The sequence below is a fragment of the Dromaius novaehollandiae genome, chromosome 4, assembly GCF_036370855.1.
Source record: "Dromaius novaehollandiae isolate bDroNov1 chromosome 4, bDroNov1.hap1, whole genome shotgun sequence".
NCBI lineage: Eukaryota > Metazoa > Chordata > Aves > Casuariiformes > Dromaiidae > Dromaius > Dromaius novaehollandiae.
In genome coordinates, this window is record NC_088101.1 from 44,288,006 (window position 1) to 44,306,799 (window position 18,794).

The 18,794-nt window shown below is 36.7% G+C and overlaps 1 protein-coding gene across 9 annotated transcripts in view; it reads right to left on the reverse strand.

Moving 5' to 3' along the window:
• MARCHF1 (membrane associated ring-CH-type finger 1) overlaps positions 1-18,794 on the reverse strand; it is a 247,853-nt gene that overhangs the window by 47,634 nt on the left and 181,425 nt on the right. For all 9 annotated transcript variants that reach the window (XM_064510927.1, XM_064510923.1, XM_064510922.1 and 6 more), the window contains one exon: positions 4,810-4,860. Coding sequence is in view for 6 of the 9 variants with exons in the window: in XM_064510923.1 (XP_064366993.1) it covers positions 4,810-4,860 (51 nt within the window). In the remaining 3 variants the exon portion in view is untranslated. The remainder of the gene's footprint in view (positions 1-4,809; positions 4,861-18,794) is intronic.

Sequence of the window (18,794 nt, forward strand, 5' to 3'; positions counted from 1 at the left end):
GCCACTGTGTTTAGTTCTAGCTTTTGCCTTCCTCTGTTCTATATTTTGATGAACAAAATATTTTTCTACTAACTTGTTTACTTTGTACTGTTGTTTTTTTTACAGTAATAGAATCATAATGAGAGTTAAGTGCCAGGTTAGTCTTCACCTTTGATATTAATGATTCTGTTTATGAGCAACAGGCATCATTTAGATGACTAAGATAACATTTACACTCAAATTTTAATGCTAGTTTTGTATACACGATATTATTCACTGTAACAGTGCTTTTGAAGACTGGCATTTTACATTTTACAAGACTAACAACTTGTTTGTTCTTGTCTTTTTTGAAAGCTCTAAGTTTTCTCTCAGTTCTGATGAGATATAGTATTGTATTTAGATTTTTTTAAACAAAGTCCATTACAGCAAACTAGGAGCTATGCTTTGAAAGGATGGAACTACATGGCTCCTTGAAAAAAAAACCATAGCCATCTGGAAGAGAACTGCAATATATGATTAGCGTGAGACTGGCAAAACATAGTAAGAATAACAAATGCAGATCAACTGGTAGTTGTGCAGCTCCCTGTACCAGAAAGTAAGGGGGTCAAACAATTTTCTTTACTTTTTAGGACTCAATCATGCAACAGTTAACTGGGAGATGCAGCAAGCCTATATCAGGCTACCAAACATACCTTTATGCTTTTACCACCCTGAAACCTATCTTTGGTGCTCATTACAATTCGGTTTTATGTATTCTGTATTGATGTCACTGCTGAAGATACGGCAGTATACTTACTCATTAAAAATGCATAGTACATAACACTGAATTCTGCTTCAAGTTGTGTAAATCACCTAAACTGTGATATAGTACTCTTCATATATTCACCTCACACTGATAGAAGATGAAAATTAAAGAATATGAAAATCCATATGAAAGAACATTCCATTTTAATGGAAGAGATTAAATAAAATTCTATACTTTAATTCAAATGGACAAAATAGAATGTACATCAATTAAATAGTATGAACTCTGCATCATAATTGCAAAAACAGAACATAATGCTTTATCAGAAAGCTAATATATGCCTAGCTGCATAATCAGTCATTTCAGTAAAAAGGACTTTAAAACAGTATCTAAGGGATATTTCAAAATCTCAAATTGAGTACTTCAAATCAACAATCAATATTTTGGCATCAATAAGTATTTTATCTAACACTTTACTAACCACTTCTTTGACATGCTGGTGCCTTTTGGTTTTCATTTATAACTTACTGAGAGGAGCCTGACCTCACGTAAGAAAACAGGAAAGAAACTGAATAAGATGGAGAAAAACGTACAGTGAAATTCATTGTTTTCTTCATATTCTAAATTAGACCAATGAATATTATCATACTGAATATTTCAAAGGGATCAACTCACTTCTTCCTAATGTAACTCAACTGAATTTTATTAGATAGATGCTCTGCAGACTCGTAAATAAAAAGTGTTCTAACACCTGCTCCAGGCTTTTGAGAAGCAATTGAGCCAAAACAAAAATCAGGCAATTTGCTTCAAGTCTGAATTTCTTTTCTCTGGAAAATAAGCCCAAAGTTCCCATCAGAGAATTTCAAATCTTGCTGCAGAGAGAGCATCCTTCTCTGAGGAGCTCTTGAATCATAATTAACATGCAGAAAGATAATTATAATATGTTAGAAACATTTCTTCCAGAAAGCATTTTAACATAACCAGGCAGCCTCACAAACACATATGCATAACCTCTATGAACTGTATTTCAAACACAAGATTTGTTCCACTGGTTAACCACAGTGGAAAGAAATGAATCCACCAGATCCTTATCATACTAGCATTCTCCTTAAATTATTCATATATTTAGGAAGACATTAAACATTTACAGAGAAAAGATACGGTGCAGAGAGCTAACCAGTGGCAAATAGCTGATGGACAAAGTCAAGTCTTTACTTTATTTAGATTTTAAATAAACGTAGATTAAAAAAAAAATCTAATTCTGAAATCCGGAACAGTGCATAAGATTACTTCCTACAAAGAACAACAGAGCTGCCTCTACTACAAGCAACATGGAAAATGGGTGGGAAAGAGGAAAGTCAAAGGGGAGGATTAAAAAATAAATAAAATAAATAAAATGTAAAAACAAAATAAAATAACGTAAGAGCAACTCATATTTCCAACATTTCTGTATTTGTATTTATATGTATTACGGTAGGATAGGTTTTGAAAGCCATATTAAGTAAGTAGGCCTCTGCTTTGCCACTGTGTGATAATATGGAACACAGATCAATCCCAAATATGATCTATTATTCCCAGTGCCAGCAGGGTGGGAGGCAAGAAGACCTGGCTATTGATTTATTGATTACACAGGAAAAATCTAGATTATTACTAGAACTGCCACAGAAATCGGACACTGATACATTTTGCTAAGTGTCTCTGCTTGGAAAGACCATCAACCCACTGAAGTAGCTGCTCTTATAATCCCAGGGCGGTTTTAATGACTTTTGGGCTGAAGCTGCGATCTAATGGCCCAGACGGGTATTCGGCGAAGGCAGCCGTAGCTGACCGTGCGTCGGTGCTACCAGGAAACGGGCAAGGTACGGAAGAGTTAGAGCACAAAATGATGAGAGACTACTTTTAAAAACCTGCAGTTAACTCGCTGGTTACCAAACAAGTGGGTTTCTCCAGATTTCGATAATGAGCTGGAGAAGAACAGGCAGGTGGATGAGCAAACCACTTTGAACACATGCCCCCTCCCTCCGACCCACTGGAGAAACCGGCGCTGGCACCGAGCGCCAAGCGCAGGGCGCCTAACGGCAGCAGCGTTGCACAGAGCGAAGGGGCGGCGGGAGCTACAGCCTTACCACTCGCAACAATTTTCACTGCTCACGTACCCGCAAATAAAAAAGATTATGCAATTAGTGCTGAGTCGAGTAGAGAGTGAAAGCGTACAATTTTGCTTTACTCCTGCTCTATGGATATTCCTCATGTCAAAAAAATGTATCTTTCACAGTTACGGCTACATAATTTTATAGGTATACGAAAATAATTTGAAAACATTCCAGTTGTATTTTATAATAGTACATAAACAGACATACATTGGCCAGCCATTCCTTTTACATTCATGTACTTCAGTGGACTTTGCAAATAATTTTGTATTGAAATCATATCTAAATGTTGTAACTCTTCTCATTTAGCTAAACAGTTTATTCCTGAAATTCATATCATAAACATATATGCAAGATGAGCAAAGTCTTCACAACACATCAAATTTCTGCACTGTCACTGAATATCAAAAGTGAATTGCAAAATTTAAGCATTGATTTTTTTCCACTCTAGTAAATGTCAGATTTTAAAAACTATAAATTGAAGAGGTATATAATGATTAGTATCTGGTATATAATAATCAGTAGCTGACAGATGACAAACTAAAATAAATGCATTCCTTTTCATTATGTCTGGATCAGACATATTTAATGTTCAACAATCCAATTTAATCTGTAATACCATATAATTCAGAAACATACCTAGTACATAAAATTGCCTAAGCATAATATTCAAACCTCAGGTATCCTCTCCAACGCTGACACAGCAGTTGAATGAATAAACAACTTAAGAGAATTATGGAATACAAATCCATACTTGGAGACTCTGATATATTCCGTTTCTCAAACGGGGTGATACAAAGGCCACTGATACCAAAGAGCATCCTCTCTGGCTCTGGACCAGAAGCTCCACATACAACCAATCCTCACATGCACAAGTACACAGTACCTGTTAAAATGCAGTTCTCAATTTAAGCCTATTCAGGCAAACGCAAACACTAAAAGATACAAAATCAAAGCGATGTGTTTTTATTACCGTAATTTATATTTCAAGGCTTACTGGATTTTTATGTCCATGGAAATGTTTATTGTGCGCAGCATCCAACCCTGCACAGAACTGAACTCTTGCCTTTGGTATGTTGCTTACATCATCTGGAAACTTCCAGTATCATTTTGGGATGCAGGATTTGGTACTATTTCTTTGTGCTGTGCAATATTAATCCGAGAAGGCAAGTGTTTCTTTTTTGAGGTATGCACACATACACACCCTCCCTTTCTGCAAAACTGCATTTTGAGTCACAAAAAGTGGAAACCTTGGCTTTCAAGTGATGCATCTTTCAGCATTTAAAAAGATCTTCACTGGTAGGTAGCTTCACACAGTGAGACCAAGCCAAAAGAATGAGCTATACGATAACATACAACATCAGAAATAGATTAAGTTAGGCACATGTCTGAAAACCTTGTTTACTAACTCATAGACAACTTACAACTTGCAGGCATCCTTTCTAAAATGCACATCTACTGATTTCTGCAGAAATTATTTCAAAATAAAAAAGCCTGGCTTTGATGAACTGTAAACCCCTGCAAAAGGAATTCAGGTAAGAAATGCTGCCATGTAAACAGAGCTTACACAAAGAGCTGCTATCATCTGAATGGGGCAGGGGGAGAAAAAAATCGAGCAGTAATTCTGCCTTAAACCAAGGTGTCAATGACAGCATATTTTAAGGTTATTAATCAGTTGTGGAAAGCAGGGGAAAAGGTGTAACTCTTGTTTACTTATTTCTATTTCACATATTAACGTATTAATTAATCATATCTCTCTACCTGAAGATGGATTTTAGATGGAAACTATAACGTTAGACAACAAAAACTTAAAATCTGATGTTTACAAAAAACCATCAAAATATGCACATAGGAATAAAGTACTGTATTATATTTAGTAAGTTCAATTTACTTTAAATTCTGTATAAATGAAATGTGTTAATAGATTCCACATACCTTTGAAATGTTACTTGATCTACTTGCGGAACGCCCTGGGGATTTGTCATTCTGGAAAACAAAATTAGACATTAAAAAATGTAATTCAACTTCTAAGATGCATTCATACTTCTTTTGCAATTGTGAGTGCACTAAGTTCTCTTTCTATATTCTTCTTTGGTTCTCTGACACATATATTAATACTTTCCTATATGCATGCTAATAAAAGCCTTTCAACTTTATGATGTCCCATCTCTCCTTATCTCTTGTTTAAAGAACTACAAAATAATACAGAAGCTGCCAGATGAAACAGGCTAAATATCCGACCCCATTAACATTCAAGACTAGATGTCTAGTCTAGAAATTAAAATTTCCTCTATAATTTCTGGCTCAGAACAGTTTTGCAATAGCAAACTAACTTAGGTAATTTGTCAACAAACATTTAGGAAAAAACACTTTGCCATTTTTATATGAAAACAGCTACTTCAATCTCAACCCCAGAAAACACAACCAAACGAAAAACAGACCCAGTTGCATATTAACCTATTAGTCTCTACATATAACCATATTAGTCTCTACATAAAGTTTCAAAGCTGTTTGTTGTTTCATACGCCCATTGTATCCCTCTCTTTAGACTGCAGATGACTTGTGTTTTTGTTCCATCCCTCAGCACCGTGAATCATTTGCACTGCAAATATTAATGTACAGCACTACCTCTCCTTTTGCTTTATCTTCACTAGCACTAAGTAGCACAACATACTCCAAGCCTCAAAAACACACTACCACTGAACACCCTGCTTGTACATTACTCTCCATTTTATTCTACCATACTGGTTAATTCTCAGGACTTAAACACCTTCAGGTTTGTGTGTCAGAGTCTCTTCTTTTCCAGGAAGGATTTTTTAAAAACTGTCCAAGTTAGTTCTCATTTACTGTATCTTCTCCTTTAGGCTGGCTCTGCTTTGAACAGGGAATTGAACCAGATGATTCCTTCGAACCAAAAGTATTCTACGATTCAACTATTAATTCTGTGATGTATTATCCACAGTAGATTAGGTTAACATGGCTAATAAATTAATATATGCTTATACTTTCTAGGCAACATTAAATATATACACTTCTGAGTGTCTTCATTTATATCCATAGAAAATATACTTTTCATATTCTGGATCAATGTTCAGAACAGCTCTGCTTTGACCTCAGAGTAATAAAGTTATGGACCCATGAAATTACTTCTCTTTCACAGTTAGAAATTATGAATGGGGACCACAGTTACGATACTCCATGCTAGAAGCATGCAACCTTGATCCTCCATCACTTGGATTAAAGAAATATTTTCTGACAGTGCAGTGAACTCGAGAACTCTAACTTCCTGTCTTCGATAAGCTGTCGTTAAAGATTCAATTAATGAGAATCAATAAAGATTTTCAAAACATGTTTCTTGACGACCGCTATGCAGGCTTCTTACATTATTTATTCTTCACTAAGGCACACATCTCCCTCACTTTATTGTGACAAGCTCTTGATCCTTCTAACAGAAAATTCCTAGCATTCAAACCCTGAGAAGTACTAGCTCATCCACAGAACGGTCTAAGTTGTGAGAAAGAACGGTTGGCTCTACAACTTTTGGAAGTCAAGAGAAAAAGTAAAATTTTAACAAAATTTTTGAGTTCAGGTATTTCAAGGTGATCTTGATTTATCCTGAAGAGCACATTAATAAAACACATGGAAAGTTGCACTACATAAGCATACATAAATGGAAGATAGAGTTCTTCACTCAAATTCACATTGAACTCACATCACTGTTGACATAAAGAAAGAACAAAATAGCAGAGTTAAGGAAAAATCTCTCTTGAAATATGTCCTTAAAGAATGTCTGCGTACTTCTATTTTAATGCTTTATCTTTATGACATACTCGCACCGTTAAGAATATTTTTTCCTTTTTTTACTGTAAGTGAAGAGGAACTTACTTTATTGAAGAACATTTTCCCTATGAATTTACTAAATCTCTAATAAAAATGCTCTTAGCTGTTACATCTTGTTTGTCCCTATAATTCTTGATCTTCCTGACTGAGTTTCCTAAATTTACACATATAGAGTCCGGGCTCTTCAGCAAAGCAGAAACAAAATATTCAGAGAGATCGCTACCTAAAGTTCTCAAACTTTCTTCTTCTCCAGCAAACACAAGAGCCAAACACCTCCTTCCAAGACTCATCCTGGCCATGCTAGATGGCCTTTTAGGTTTCTTTTTTAGCTCCCTGTTAAGCACATATGCTTACATGGCCCAACTCATACAGTGTTTCACAAAACCTGTGCTTTGTTTGCTGTTTTCTGTATTTTAACATTTATGTCTAAAAGATCTTTGTTTACTTTGTATTAAAGGAATCTTTACTATTGTATTATTGGAATGGAACAATTACATCCATCAGCTTCAAGTATTACTCAGCTTCTATAACGGTAAAAATCTTTTGCTCCTTTTGCGACTTTTTACATGCCCCTGCCCCACCATACCATACCAAAAGCCAACACTGGTTGCAATGACGAGTTAAAAGAATTAAAAAGAACTACAACATTTTTTTTGGTTAGCAAAACATCTCCTAAAAATCCATTTTGGTATAAGACTGGGGTCTTGAACTGATGTTTTTTGCAGTGACTCCCTTAAATTTGGGCCCATTAAATTTTCTGATGCTCAAAGATACAGTTTTCCTCAACCTCCGAATGTGGCTTACTTTGCTAACAAACAGCGTTTTTACTAAAGCAGGAGAAAAACTCCAGGTGGGTAGAGGAACCGGATAGTATTTACAGACTCCTAAAATACTACCGTAACAGTTTGGTCTCTCATCCTGGAGAGGAAACCGCTAGAGTAGCTGGTTGCTTTCTGACTCTCACACTAATGTTTACACACTGTTCATGATTTTTAAGTCCTGTTGGGCAGCGAAGCCCGTTTTGAGCCGACTAATCTGTGTGGGTTGTCTCCCTTGGCTGCCCCCGGCCCCAGCCCTGGCTCTGCTCACCCCTCCAGCTAGCCCAGGCAGCTGGCGAACGGCTTGCGTTTCGTCTCGTTGAGGATAGCACGTAGCGCCAAGAACTCATCACAGTATCTCAACTCACAGGAGAAGCTTAAGCAACTCTCTCTGTCACACACACCCCAAACCCAACCCCCCCAAACCAAAAAGAAAACCCTTGCACAAAACATTTTGCCTTTCTTTTTTGCACCCCATGTAACCTTTGCATCCCAGCGATGCAAGATGCTGCTGTACGCTACTCACTCCTCACTGCAAACATTTCCCCACAGTTCTCAGGCTAAGAGCACTATACACTACTGCAACTAACAGATTTTTTCCTCAAAATCATACCACAGCATACCGCAAGAAGTGGTGTCTCATAAACATAGCACAACACAAGCAAAACAAACATGTTTTGCACAGGAGCCTTCTTTTCAGCTCCCTTTCCCCTGCCAAATTCTTAACAGGAGCAGAGACCGCTTTCACTTTAAGGCCTTAGCTATCAGAAACACACATGATCTCAGCTAACCACATCAGTAGCTAGTTGTTTAAGGATCTTGACAAAATGAGTGGGAATTAATATTTAAAAAATGGAGGTGTGTACCTTGTATTATTTCAGTAACTTAACATGAAAATGGAGAGACTGAAAATCACAAAACGGGCAACATTTGCTTCAACTGCTAACAGAAAATTTCAGTGCACATACTTAATTAATGCCTAAACACACCGTGTAATTACTGTGCGCCATGCATAATTGAACACTGGCACCCAAATGGTTTGAATACCGCAGCACTGCTGGGTGCAAAGGGCCAACTCGGACGAAAAGTCCACTGGGGATATTATATACTGTGATGGAGATGCAACCCCTACCTAAAATAATAGTAACATAATAATAAAATAATAATACCTAACAATAACAAAAATAATGTCGAAATAATAAAAATACACATTATATATATTTATATCTTATTCAGACAGCCTATATCATATATGTATGTATAAACAAAACATCTAAATATACATAACATTGATCCATCTATATACGTATGTATTTACATGTACAGATATATAAATATATATACTCTTTTCTTAGTTATCTGCTACTGGCCATTGCCAGAGCTAGGACAGCAATGTCTACCACACTACGGCTATTGCTACATTACTCAAGAACTATTTCCCAGTTTCTCATGCATGGGCCTAAATTATTAGAACAAATACAAGAATTTATGTATGTATTTATAATATGACTACTTAGAAAACAAATTACTTAAGCTGTAGTATATGAGGCTTCATTAGAAAACTGCAATGCCTCTCCAACAGCTTGTTTCTGACACAGCTATATGGTTTATTACATATCATTGGGAAAGCTACATTTTCTACTGTGAGAGTAAAGTAAATAACTGGCATTTAAATTTAAACCTGAGTGAAAAGTTGATTATCCTATTCAAGGTCATCTTTCAGTCGAGACAGCACGAAATCTAGTATGATGTCTGAGGGCTTTGCTTTAATGAATAAAACAGGAAAGACATTAAAAAGTGTGATTAAAAAATGAAGTATGTCTATGAACTAGGACTCAAGAGACTAGGAATCTAGAAAAAAGCAATAGGAAATAAAGAAATAAAAATAAAAAGTACTGAAAAGGTAATAGCAGAGTTACTACTGATAAGAGGGTACAATATGCCTCTGGGCCAGTCTGGACTTGGATAAACTGTCCTCTAACAGAACAGAGCCAGGGTGGGGGGAGTCATTGCTGGTGACAGCATCCTAACAGGAATCAGCAATTTCTAAAACACTTTGATGTGAGGAATTTGAGTCCAGGAAGGAACTCAAAGCACATTTTAGCCCTAAAATAATATTGGGAGAGAAGCTCATCATCCATTGACAGTTATCTTTGATTATTAGTGGAATTATTTTCTGGGCAGTTACATATTTTATCTAATTTTTTTTCCTACTTTTAAATATTCAACAGTTAGCAATATAACTCCTGTTATAAGTGAATCATACAAGTAAATCAAACACAAAATTATGAGTATTTAAGTCTTTATTTGAAAATGCATGAAAATTTTTATTTCCCTTTTTGTAAACAAGTAACTCACTTTTCTGATAAATTTTAAGACGTTTGTTCTCCAAGTTCCATGTCTATGCCAAACCACCTACGAGATCACCAGGCAAAAAGCCTTTGAAGAAGTTTAACCTCAACAAACCAACGGGCAATACTGCAAAGCACAGCCGCACAAAACCAGCTGATTACCACAAATAAAGCTTCTAGGGATGCTGAAGCATTTCAACCATGCCATTCAGACTATGATCTGTGGAAAGGGACTATTTAATCCAGTGCAACATAAAGGAATTAGTTTTACTGCCCTAAAAGTTGCGTAATTTCCACGTACATATGGAGGTAGAAGAGCATTCATTACACACCAATCATCTAGGAACCTCCCTACGAGTGCGCTGCTGGGTAATGTCCAGAGGTGCTTTATTTGTCTGTGGCTAATTTTTCAACAAAGATACTCTCCGTGGACAGATTTACAGCAAATAAGATGGTACCAATCCCACATCGGTTCTGTGACCACAATAAGGTTTAGAGATAAACATTTTTAGCAAGTATTTCTCCTTCAGCTTTTTTCCTCTACGTGGAACATATCCCACCTATGATGCCACCGGCTGCATAACACAGACATAGTATTTTTTCACTTACTGCTGCTTCTTGTACCAGTATCTCTAGTGGGCTAGGTTCCTTCTTTATCACATCTTATGCTATTTTATTCCACATCAGTCTCACTGCAGTCAGTGTAACAGCTTATTTGTAGCATAAGCTGTTAACTAGCATGATAGAGATATTAGAATCCGATCCAGTGTCCTTTTGGTTTGAAAATGCTAATTACAGCTGAATGAGGCTCAGAGCAGTTTTCATCACAGGCCAGCATGAGTCAATAGTATGCTTGCTGTTACAGTATAAAGGTTTCACAGTGATATTTCTACCTCCAATTATATGGATAATTTCCATGTTACAACATTCAGTTACTTTCTCTGTACTGCACAAATGTACAAGGTCAAACTGTTTTAAAAACAGAATAAATATACCATTACACTAAAAAAATGCAAGCATTGAATCAGCCCTGAAACATGGCACATACCTTCACGAAACACAGCCAGAAAACAGCATATACTGAACACGCAAGACTATTTGGAGGTGGAAACACATCTTTACTTCATGTAAGTGCAACTCCTGTAACAGTTCACATCAGAAGTCAGATATTACTTTGTTGTACCACACTTAGCTAACATGAAAAATCCTATAAATCCTTGAAAAAATTACAAACAAAAGTAGCATACAGTCAGAACTATGTTCAACACAATTCAGTAAACAGGTATTATGTATCATGCAACTGTCTTTGATTCAGAGAAAAGAAACTAGTCAGAAACTTTTCTTGGAAAATGATTTCTGGCAACACCTACTACTAATGAGAATGAGGTTAAAGGAACAAAGGTAAAAATGCAAAAGGCCAGGATTTCAGAAAGTCAGTGTACAGCGGTGAGCAAGGCTCTTATAACACAGAAACCACGCACAGCAGCCAAAGGGGCTTGCTCATTAGTGCCTCTCGCTCTGCTGGAGCAAAGTGTACTTGCTCCTACTGCAATTAGCGTAAGCAGGAACCGCAGCCTGGAAGTGACCCTAATTTCCTTCTGCACCTGCAGACAAAGAGGAGCAATTTGATCCAGTTCAGAAGCTGAAACGTCACTTTCCTCACCAGGCACAAGAACAGACCAAATCTTGCACTGACCTGAAGAGCAGCCGTCCCGGCTCTCCCGCCTGGCTGCTGCACACAGCCTCTTTCTTACGCCAAGTCAACAAAACACTGCACCAGCCCAGCACCAGCCCCAGGGGACCCAAGTCTGAGCACTTGCACCACTTACCACACGGGAAGTTTCCCAGGTAAGCTATTTTATGAACTTCAAGCATATCAGAAATACCCCAAATAGTATACATACCCTTCAGAAAGGATATCTGGAGCAGGCAATGTGCTAAAACACCCTGACTTAGCTACGTATGGTATATCTCTATGTCCAAACTGTCAAATTATGAAAATACCAAAGAGAATCGAGGGCATTTGTATAAACAAGTGTGACTAAGAAGTACCAGTGTTTTGTATTGTTAAGTATGATACCTCACATTTTTGATAAACCTCTTCACTTAACTCCACTAGCAGGTGAAACTTGTTGGGGACAGACAGGCAATAAGCAATGCACTGTTGTGTAGTAGCAGCCTGGTGGCAGGGGCTCTTTCTGCCTCCTTTGATCTACAGCAACACAGTGAATTGCAGCTACAGATAGAGATTTACGGTGCTGTTCTTTTCAAAATGAAACTGGCCTTGTATCACCCATTTTTTTTCCAAATGACACTATCCATCAGAACCTACCGGCCTAACCAGTTTCTAAGTTGATATAATCCAAGAAAACATTTTATCTGAAGCTCTGTGATGACAGTGTTTGTTCTGCACTAAGCAAAATATTATCTATATTCTGAGCTTCAGAAGGCACTGATTAATATTAAAGCCCAGTAAGGGTTCATCAACTACAGAACAGTTTTCTAGAAAGGTTTATCTAATCTCTCTATCCTTCTTTTAAAGTATAAGTAAGAAAGCAAGCCATGCTATGTTTTAACAGCACATATACCCCTGAATGGCATTTGCTGTAAACAGTGATGTTTACCACAACATTTTTTTCTATAGTAATACAGTAACGAAATAAGCTCTGAGTTCACTGAGTCCAATTTCCTCTCACGATCTTTCCATGTTAATATGTTTAGAAAATAATCAAACCATGTCTAAAAATCTGGACTTTTCTCTGAGTGTTCCCTCTGCAAAATTACTCCAAAACGCCACTCCTCCTTTGGTCAGAAAGCATGGATCTTGACTAATGGCTAGCTGAGACAAGCCAGTTTGACCAAAGCCGTCTTTGGAACTAGACATTTCTGTCTCCACATGCTGAAGGTTTAATAACTGATTACGACGACCACTCAAGGAGGGAAGTGAAAGAGACTTGCCCACAAAGATCGACACATACTAATCGAGCAGCATTAACGATACAGCAACACAGGCGCCACAGATCGTCACGAGCAAAATCTTGCTTCATCTGTCAAGATCAACAATGAGAGGATGAAGAAGAACGAATGAAGAAAATGACTCATGGTGATTCACTGAAGAATTCCACCCGAGAGCTCTGGGTCCCTTCCAGTTATTTTTAAAACACGTCACTTCCACCGTTTCTTGGACCACGGGCAGTCTCCTCCAGTTTCATTAATAATCTGCCATGTCACAATTTGCAATCTTTTACTGTATTCCAGATGGGGTTAGATCTATTCCTTTTTGCTTTCTTTGATAACTGATTTTCTAGGCAAGGAAACGTTACCAAGTTATTGTTATTCATTATCAAAGAAAAATAATGATTAAAAAAATCTTCACTGCCAGCTCTTTCTGTGCTGTTTAAACACAAAGCATCGTATTTATACTTGAACTAACATAGCTGATTTTTCTTTAGACTTCAAATGTAGTATACTTGTTCCTTTTAACTGCCTTGCTTCACTCCTATGTTGCTCCTATACAGCATCAGTATCCTTGTCAAAAACTGAGATACTTAAGTTGAAGGCTTTCTAATCTCTACCCACACATTTTACCCCAATTCTTTTTTTTTCAGTCTTTTCTTTCTTGTAATATTATATAGCTAAAGAACCTTTTGCTACTTGTTTTAAGTCTCTGTGTACAACTCCAACACCTTCTTGCAATTTTCACCCCACTTTTCCACTTGCTTATACCCACAATGTAGCTTTCTCTTTCATTCACTGCTCCTAAGTTATGTGCTTATTCTGAATATCTTAACACACACACAAGCACACCCACACATTCAGACATTACGTATAAATCTACAGCCCATATCGACAAGTTTCCTCTCACCCAGGCTGCTGATTTCACATAGCTTTTTTCATTTTTGAAAGAGACATGAAATGTCCATGCACCCCTTCTCCGTCCTAGGTTTCACCTGCTGAATTCATTCACTGGCTGACAATTTGTCGGGATTGTTTTTTAAGCTAAATCACTTACTTTAAATTCACTCACTTAACCTTAAGAAAAATCACAAGCATTCAACTCAAGGTTACTCTCTGTGAGCAGTTGTTCTAAATCATTCTCAGTATGCAAAAAATACACGTCTAAAATAGTATCTCTCCTTGTTAGCTCAGTAACTGTTTGGTGAAGAAATTCATCAAGCATCACATTGCATAAAAAAGCGACTAATTAGCTGCCTTTGCTCTTCAGCTTGTACCTTGTAAAGCAAAGGCTGCCAAAGTGACAGTTCCTAGTAGTATTTTTCTCTCTAATGACACATACATGATTCCTGTCTTTATCCAAAGCTGACCACAGAGCTAAAAATTATAAGCTGCAAAAATGGATAATGGATAACTGAAACCTGCCATTGCCTTCTTATTCAAAGTCAGGGGGAAAAAACAGAGGAAGTCTATAATTTAAAAACCAACAAGTTGGTAGTATATGCTTGAGTGACACACACCGATATGAACAAAATGGATGAAATACTATTTGCAAATATAATTAAATGAAAAAATGCACAGCAGGATAATGTTAATTAAATCTGAAAAGGGGATTACAAAAATAAAAAACAGGAAAAGGCAGATACAAAAGGAAAGCAAGGGAGAGAAAAATAAACATAGAAAAATATCACTGATTCTCACCATCATGTCAAAATACAGAAGCACATAAAAAGGAAAATTAGTCCTGTGCATATATGCATCTAAAAGAGCTAGTTCCTTAAGTCAGGAGTAACCTACAGGGAGGGAGAGCAATTGCATCAATTCATTATTGTTAATTTTCACTCAGAAAACTGTCCATAAAACACAAGGCTCCACCTTCTGTGACGCATAGTGTCTACAGAAGATTTGCTTGTCACACTTAGAAACAAATCTCAGCCAATAAACATCTTCCCAATATTCTTGCGTTCCAGCATTATTTGCCAGCATACTCCAGCAAAAATACAGAGTTTTTTATTATTATGCAGATGTCTAACTGCAGTCTGTTTTATTTCCTTCTAGCATCTCACTGCATTAATCAGAGCACTTTAGTTATAACAGGTAGCAATATAATTTGTGACAGATTTCCACAAGCCAGAACTACCTTCTGCTACTTGGTTGCTAATGTCTAAATTACCTGGCAATTATAAACGGCCTGCATGATTGCACTAGCACTTGATTTACATTCATTTATTACTGGAGAGCTGCTACAGGAGATTTTGTGTTCGACTGTTGTTGATAAAGATACCTTCTATTTGAAAACTGCAAATGCTATTTTTATACCTTTTTGCTTTGCATTACTCAGCTATGGAAAATCAAGACAAGCACCTTATGGCCCACCAAGAAAACTGCTTTATAAAATATATAACAAACAACCTGAAGGCTTTTATCTGTTTTCCTAATATAGGACAGTCAGTTCAGCTTTGTTTCATTACTTTTACCTAGGTGTGACACTTACGTAGCATTGTATTCTTTGTTTCAAACACGCCCTGTGAAACAAACCAGCTATTTAATTATCACTTATTTTCACGCTGTGTCACCCTTCTTAAATCAGACCGACATATGGAACAAGAAATTGAAAGAGATCCTCTTAAATATGACATCAAATTATCATTTTGCCTCTCTTCTATGCTTAACAAAAATGCAACACAACACTGCAGCATGCTTAAATTATACTGTCATTTGCAGATAATGTTACTATACATCACATTATTATAATTTTTAGATAAGCAGTTTCATTTTGGAGAAATACTTATTTTAATAAAAATATTCTCAACTCAAATTATTCCAAGAACATCGAAGGCAATCGGTGATCCTCCATCTACCCACTTTGGATCTAACCATTAAGACTTTAAGTCCATATAGCTTTAAGTTCAAATTGTGCTAATTCTTCAAATTAAGTTTGAATTGCTAAGCTGCCATAAAGACCTGGACATACAAAGAATTTGCAGTGTTGAATTCCCAAACACCTAAAAAATCCATCTCCACTCATGGTCAGAAATGTCTCAGTCTTAACAAGAAATAATTTATCCAACTCCTAAGGTGCATTAGCATGCAAAAAACATCACTATCCTTTGTGTAAATAGTCCAGTTCTCAGAGCACTCATTTACGACTCGATACAGGTGGGATCACTTCCCTCCACAGTCTGAAGGGGTTTAAACCCCAAATTCTCAAAGTTTAGTTGAAGGCACCAAAAGTGCATGAAAAGCATTCCCCGCATTTGCTCTACATGCGATGGTGGCAGATGGGAACAGCTTCCAAAACCATTCTTGGCATAAAATAATTTATTAGACCAGAGAAAAAAAGCAAAAATATAATTTCCCAAGCTTCTGACTAGCTTGGGAAGAAGAAATACAAGATTTTAACTACCTAGGACTCTTCCAGGTTCATTTCAAGCACATTTGGAACACTAAATTGCTGAAAGTAGAGCAGCAATTAACTTAAGTGAAACAACAATACCTTTTCTACCACAATACCTTTTCTGCCTGACATATCAGTATTTTCATCCCGATCTCTAAAGATCTGTTTATTCATTCTATCATGTCCTGATACAACTTCAGTACACTAGCCGCAGTTTCCTTCACAAAACTCAGTATGTCATCAGACTCTGCTCTTCCACAAAATTCTGAGCAAGTCCCAAGAGAAGACTTTGTCTTTTCATCACCGTGTGGAACTTAAATCAATGTTAATGCAATTTCCAAATACTCCTTATTTTTCTTTTATGTGAGAGACCCTTCTCCCTCATCCTTCCGGATGTTTTCCTGACTATCTGGTCCCTTCAATAACTGACTCTTGTATGCACACTCTTGGTGGTCAGTATACAAATTTCAGCAAGTAGTAGTACATAGGAATTCTTAGGGATAACTGTGGACCATATCATTCAATTTTTAATTTGCTGTATGATATGCACTCACCTTCTCCCTATTAAGTCTCAATACATACAAATCATTTACTTGAAAGGACAAATTAACTTTTTTCAGAAGCGAGAATTCAGAGGCTGCTTTGTTGTCTGCCAATTATTGTGACCTGCTGGATTCCAGTCAATTAATATCAGAGATGAAAGACTAAGTGGCCAAGTACTTGTCTAACAGCCAAATACTTATAAAAGGACAGAAGATTAATTAAATACACAAAGTCAGAGTGCCTCAATTACAACAGAGCTATAAAACATTACTTGATTATGTTACGTGCTATATGGTCACATATCACCATTTTTCAAGTTTTATGGCCCCCTTGTCCCTTCAGTTCAAACTTCAAGGAAAAGGGAAAATGCAAGGAAACAGAATTTTTCCAAATCCTCTAAAGGTTATCCAGATATCCAAATCCTTTGAAGTACAGATGCCACCTCTCACTTTTTGTCTCAGGACAGGAAGCAGAATGAAAAACAACAAAAATGAGCTAAACAATGTTAAAATGAATTCCAGAAAAAAGTATTTTTATATATGGACCTTATATATCACAGAAAGAAAGCATACAGCACAGGCTAGCCACGCTGACAAAAATAACACAAGCTGTACTGCTTACAAGACAGTACAGTTACAGTCGTAGCTGGTGTAAATCAGAGTCCTTGATTTCACTTTATTCTTTTACACAGAGTAACATCCTGAAAATTGACATTCCACATAATTGTTTTTATAACAGAATAGTATGAACCTAAAAACATTGCTCTGTAAGAGCAGTCCTTAAAATACCTGAAACCTCAAAATTCAGTCTCATATGTTGTGTTAAAAATTACTAGTAATATTTGCATAAAAATTCATAACACACTTTGTACTTCAGCTCTCCCAGGTATTTTCCCTCTCAGAACTCTATGTTACAATATTCACTGGACAATTTGGTTCATTATTCAGCTTAAACCTGCCGATCTCCAAATGCAACAAGAATAGGAACAAAACTGTGGGTAATTAAGACCTTGACCATGGGATACACTCCTTAATATAAAGCTGCTGCTGCACTTAGCTGTTCTTTATCATTTCATAGTCCAAAAAGTTATAATTTCTACATTTTTCTCCAGCTACTTTTTGAAGGATTATATACACATAAATTGCTACCCCAAGCTAACTCAAACTGTAATTGTTAATGCTGACTAATACCCTACATCTGGATAAAATTCTTGAGTCCCACCAGTATGAAAAACATAGAAGTAACACTAAACTGAGAGTATAATTTGGCTGTACCTACATTAGCCACAGAAATTAAGTTCTAGTGGCAAAGCATAGATTAGTGGTTTGCAACAATAAGCTGTTAGGTGTCTGAATGAAACATTAAAAAACCAGATTTACTTATTTCCTTAACTCACTGGATTTACACTTGTAGAAAGTAGAACAGTGCTTTCTCTACCCTCGCAGTAAATACATTGAGTGAATACTGGAGTCAGACAGATACTAGTAAACACTGCAGCTTACTACCATTTCTCATATGATAATATCTTTCCTGCAGCCTATGGCAAAAGTAGTAAAATAGTACTTCCATTCATGGATGCTCCCACATGCTAACTAATATTTTGCTCATTTAAGTGTTAATAAAAAATAATGGAAACAGAACTGGACAAACAACACTGTGTGACAAAACCCTTGGCTTGCACTATGTCATGCATGCAGTACTCCTGTATCTCAAGGATGTCCACGTGCATAACAGAAATGTGCTTGTAAGTAGACCAGTACAACTCTCAGGAAATACTTACGCTGCATAAAAGTGGGATTAAGAGAGCTTATGTTGAACCCAGGTGATTGCTACTGTCGGGTGCAGTTGAAAAATCAGAAATGTTATCAGCTGAAAAATTTAATTCTCCACCAGTAGGCCCAGATTCAAAGAACCATTGCTCTTAGTCCCACAGACTTGGCATGTCTAGAACTGCCAACTGAAAATAATAAACATAAGGACATATAGGAATTTCAGGACAGTTGAATCAGAGTTGAA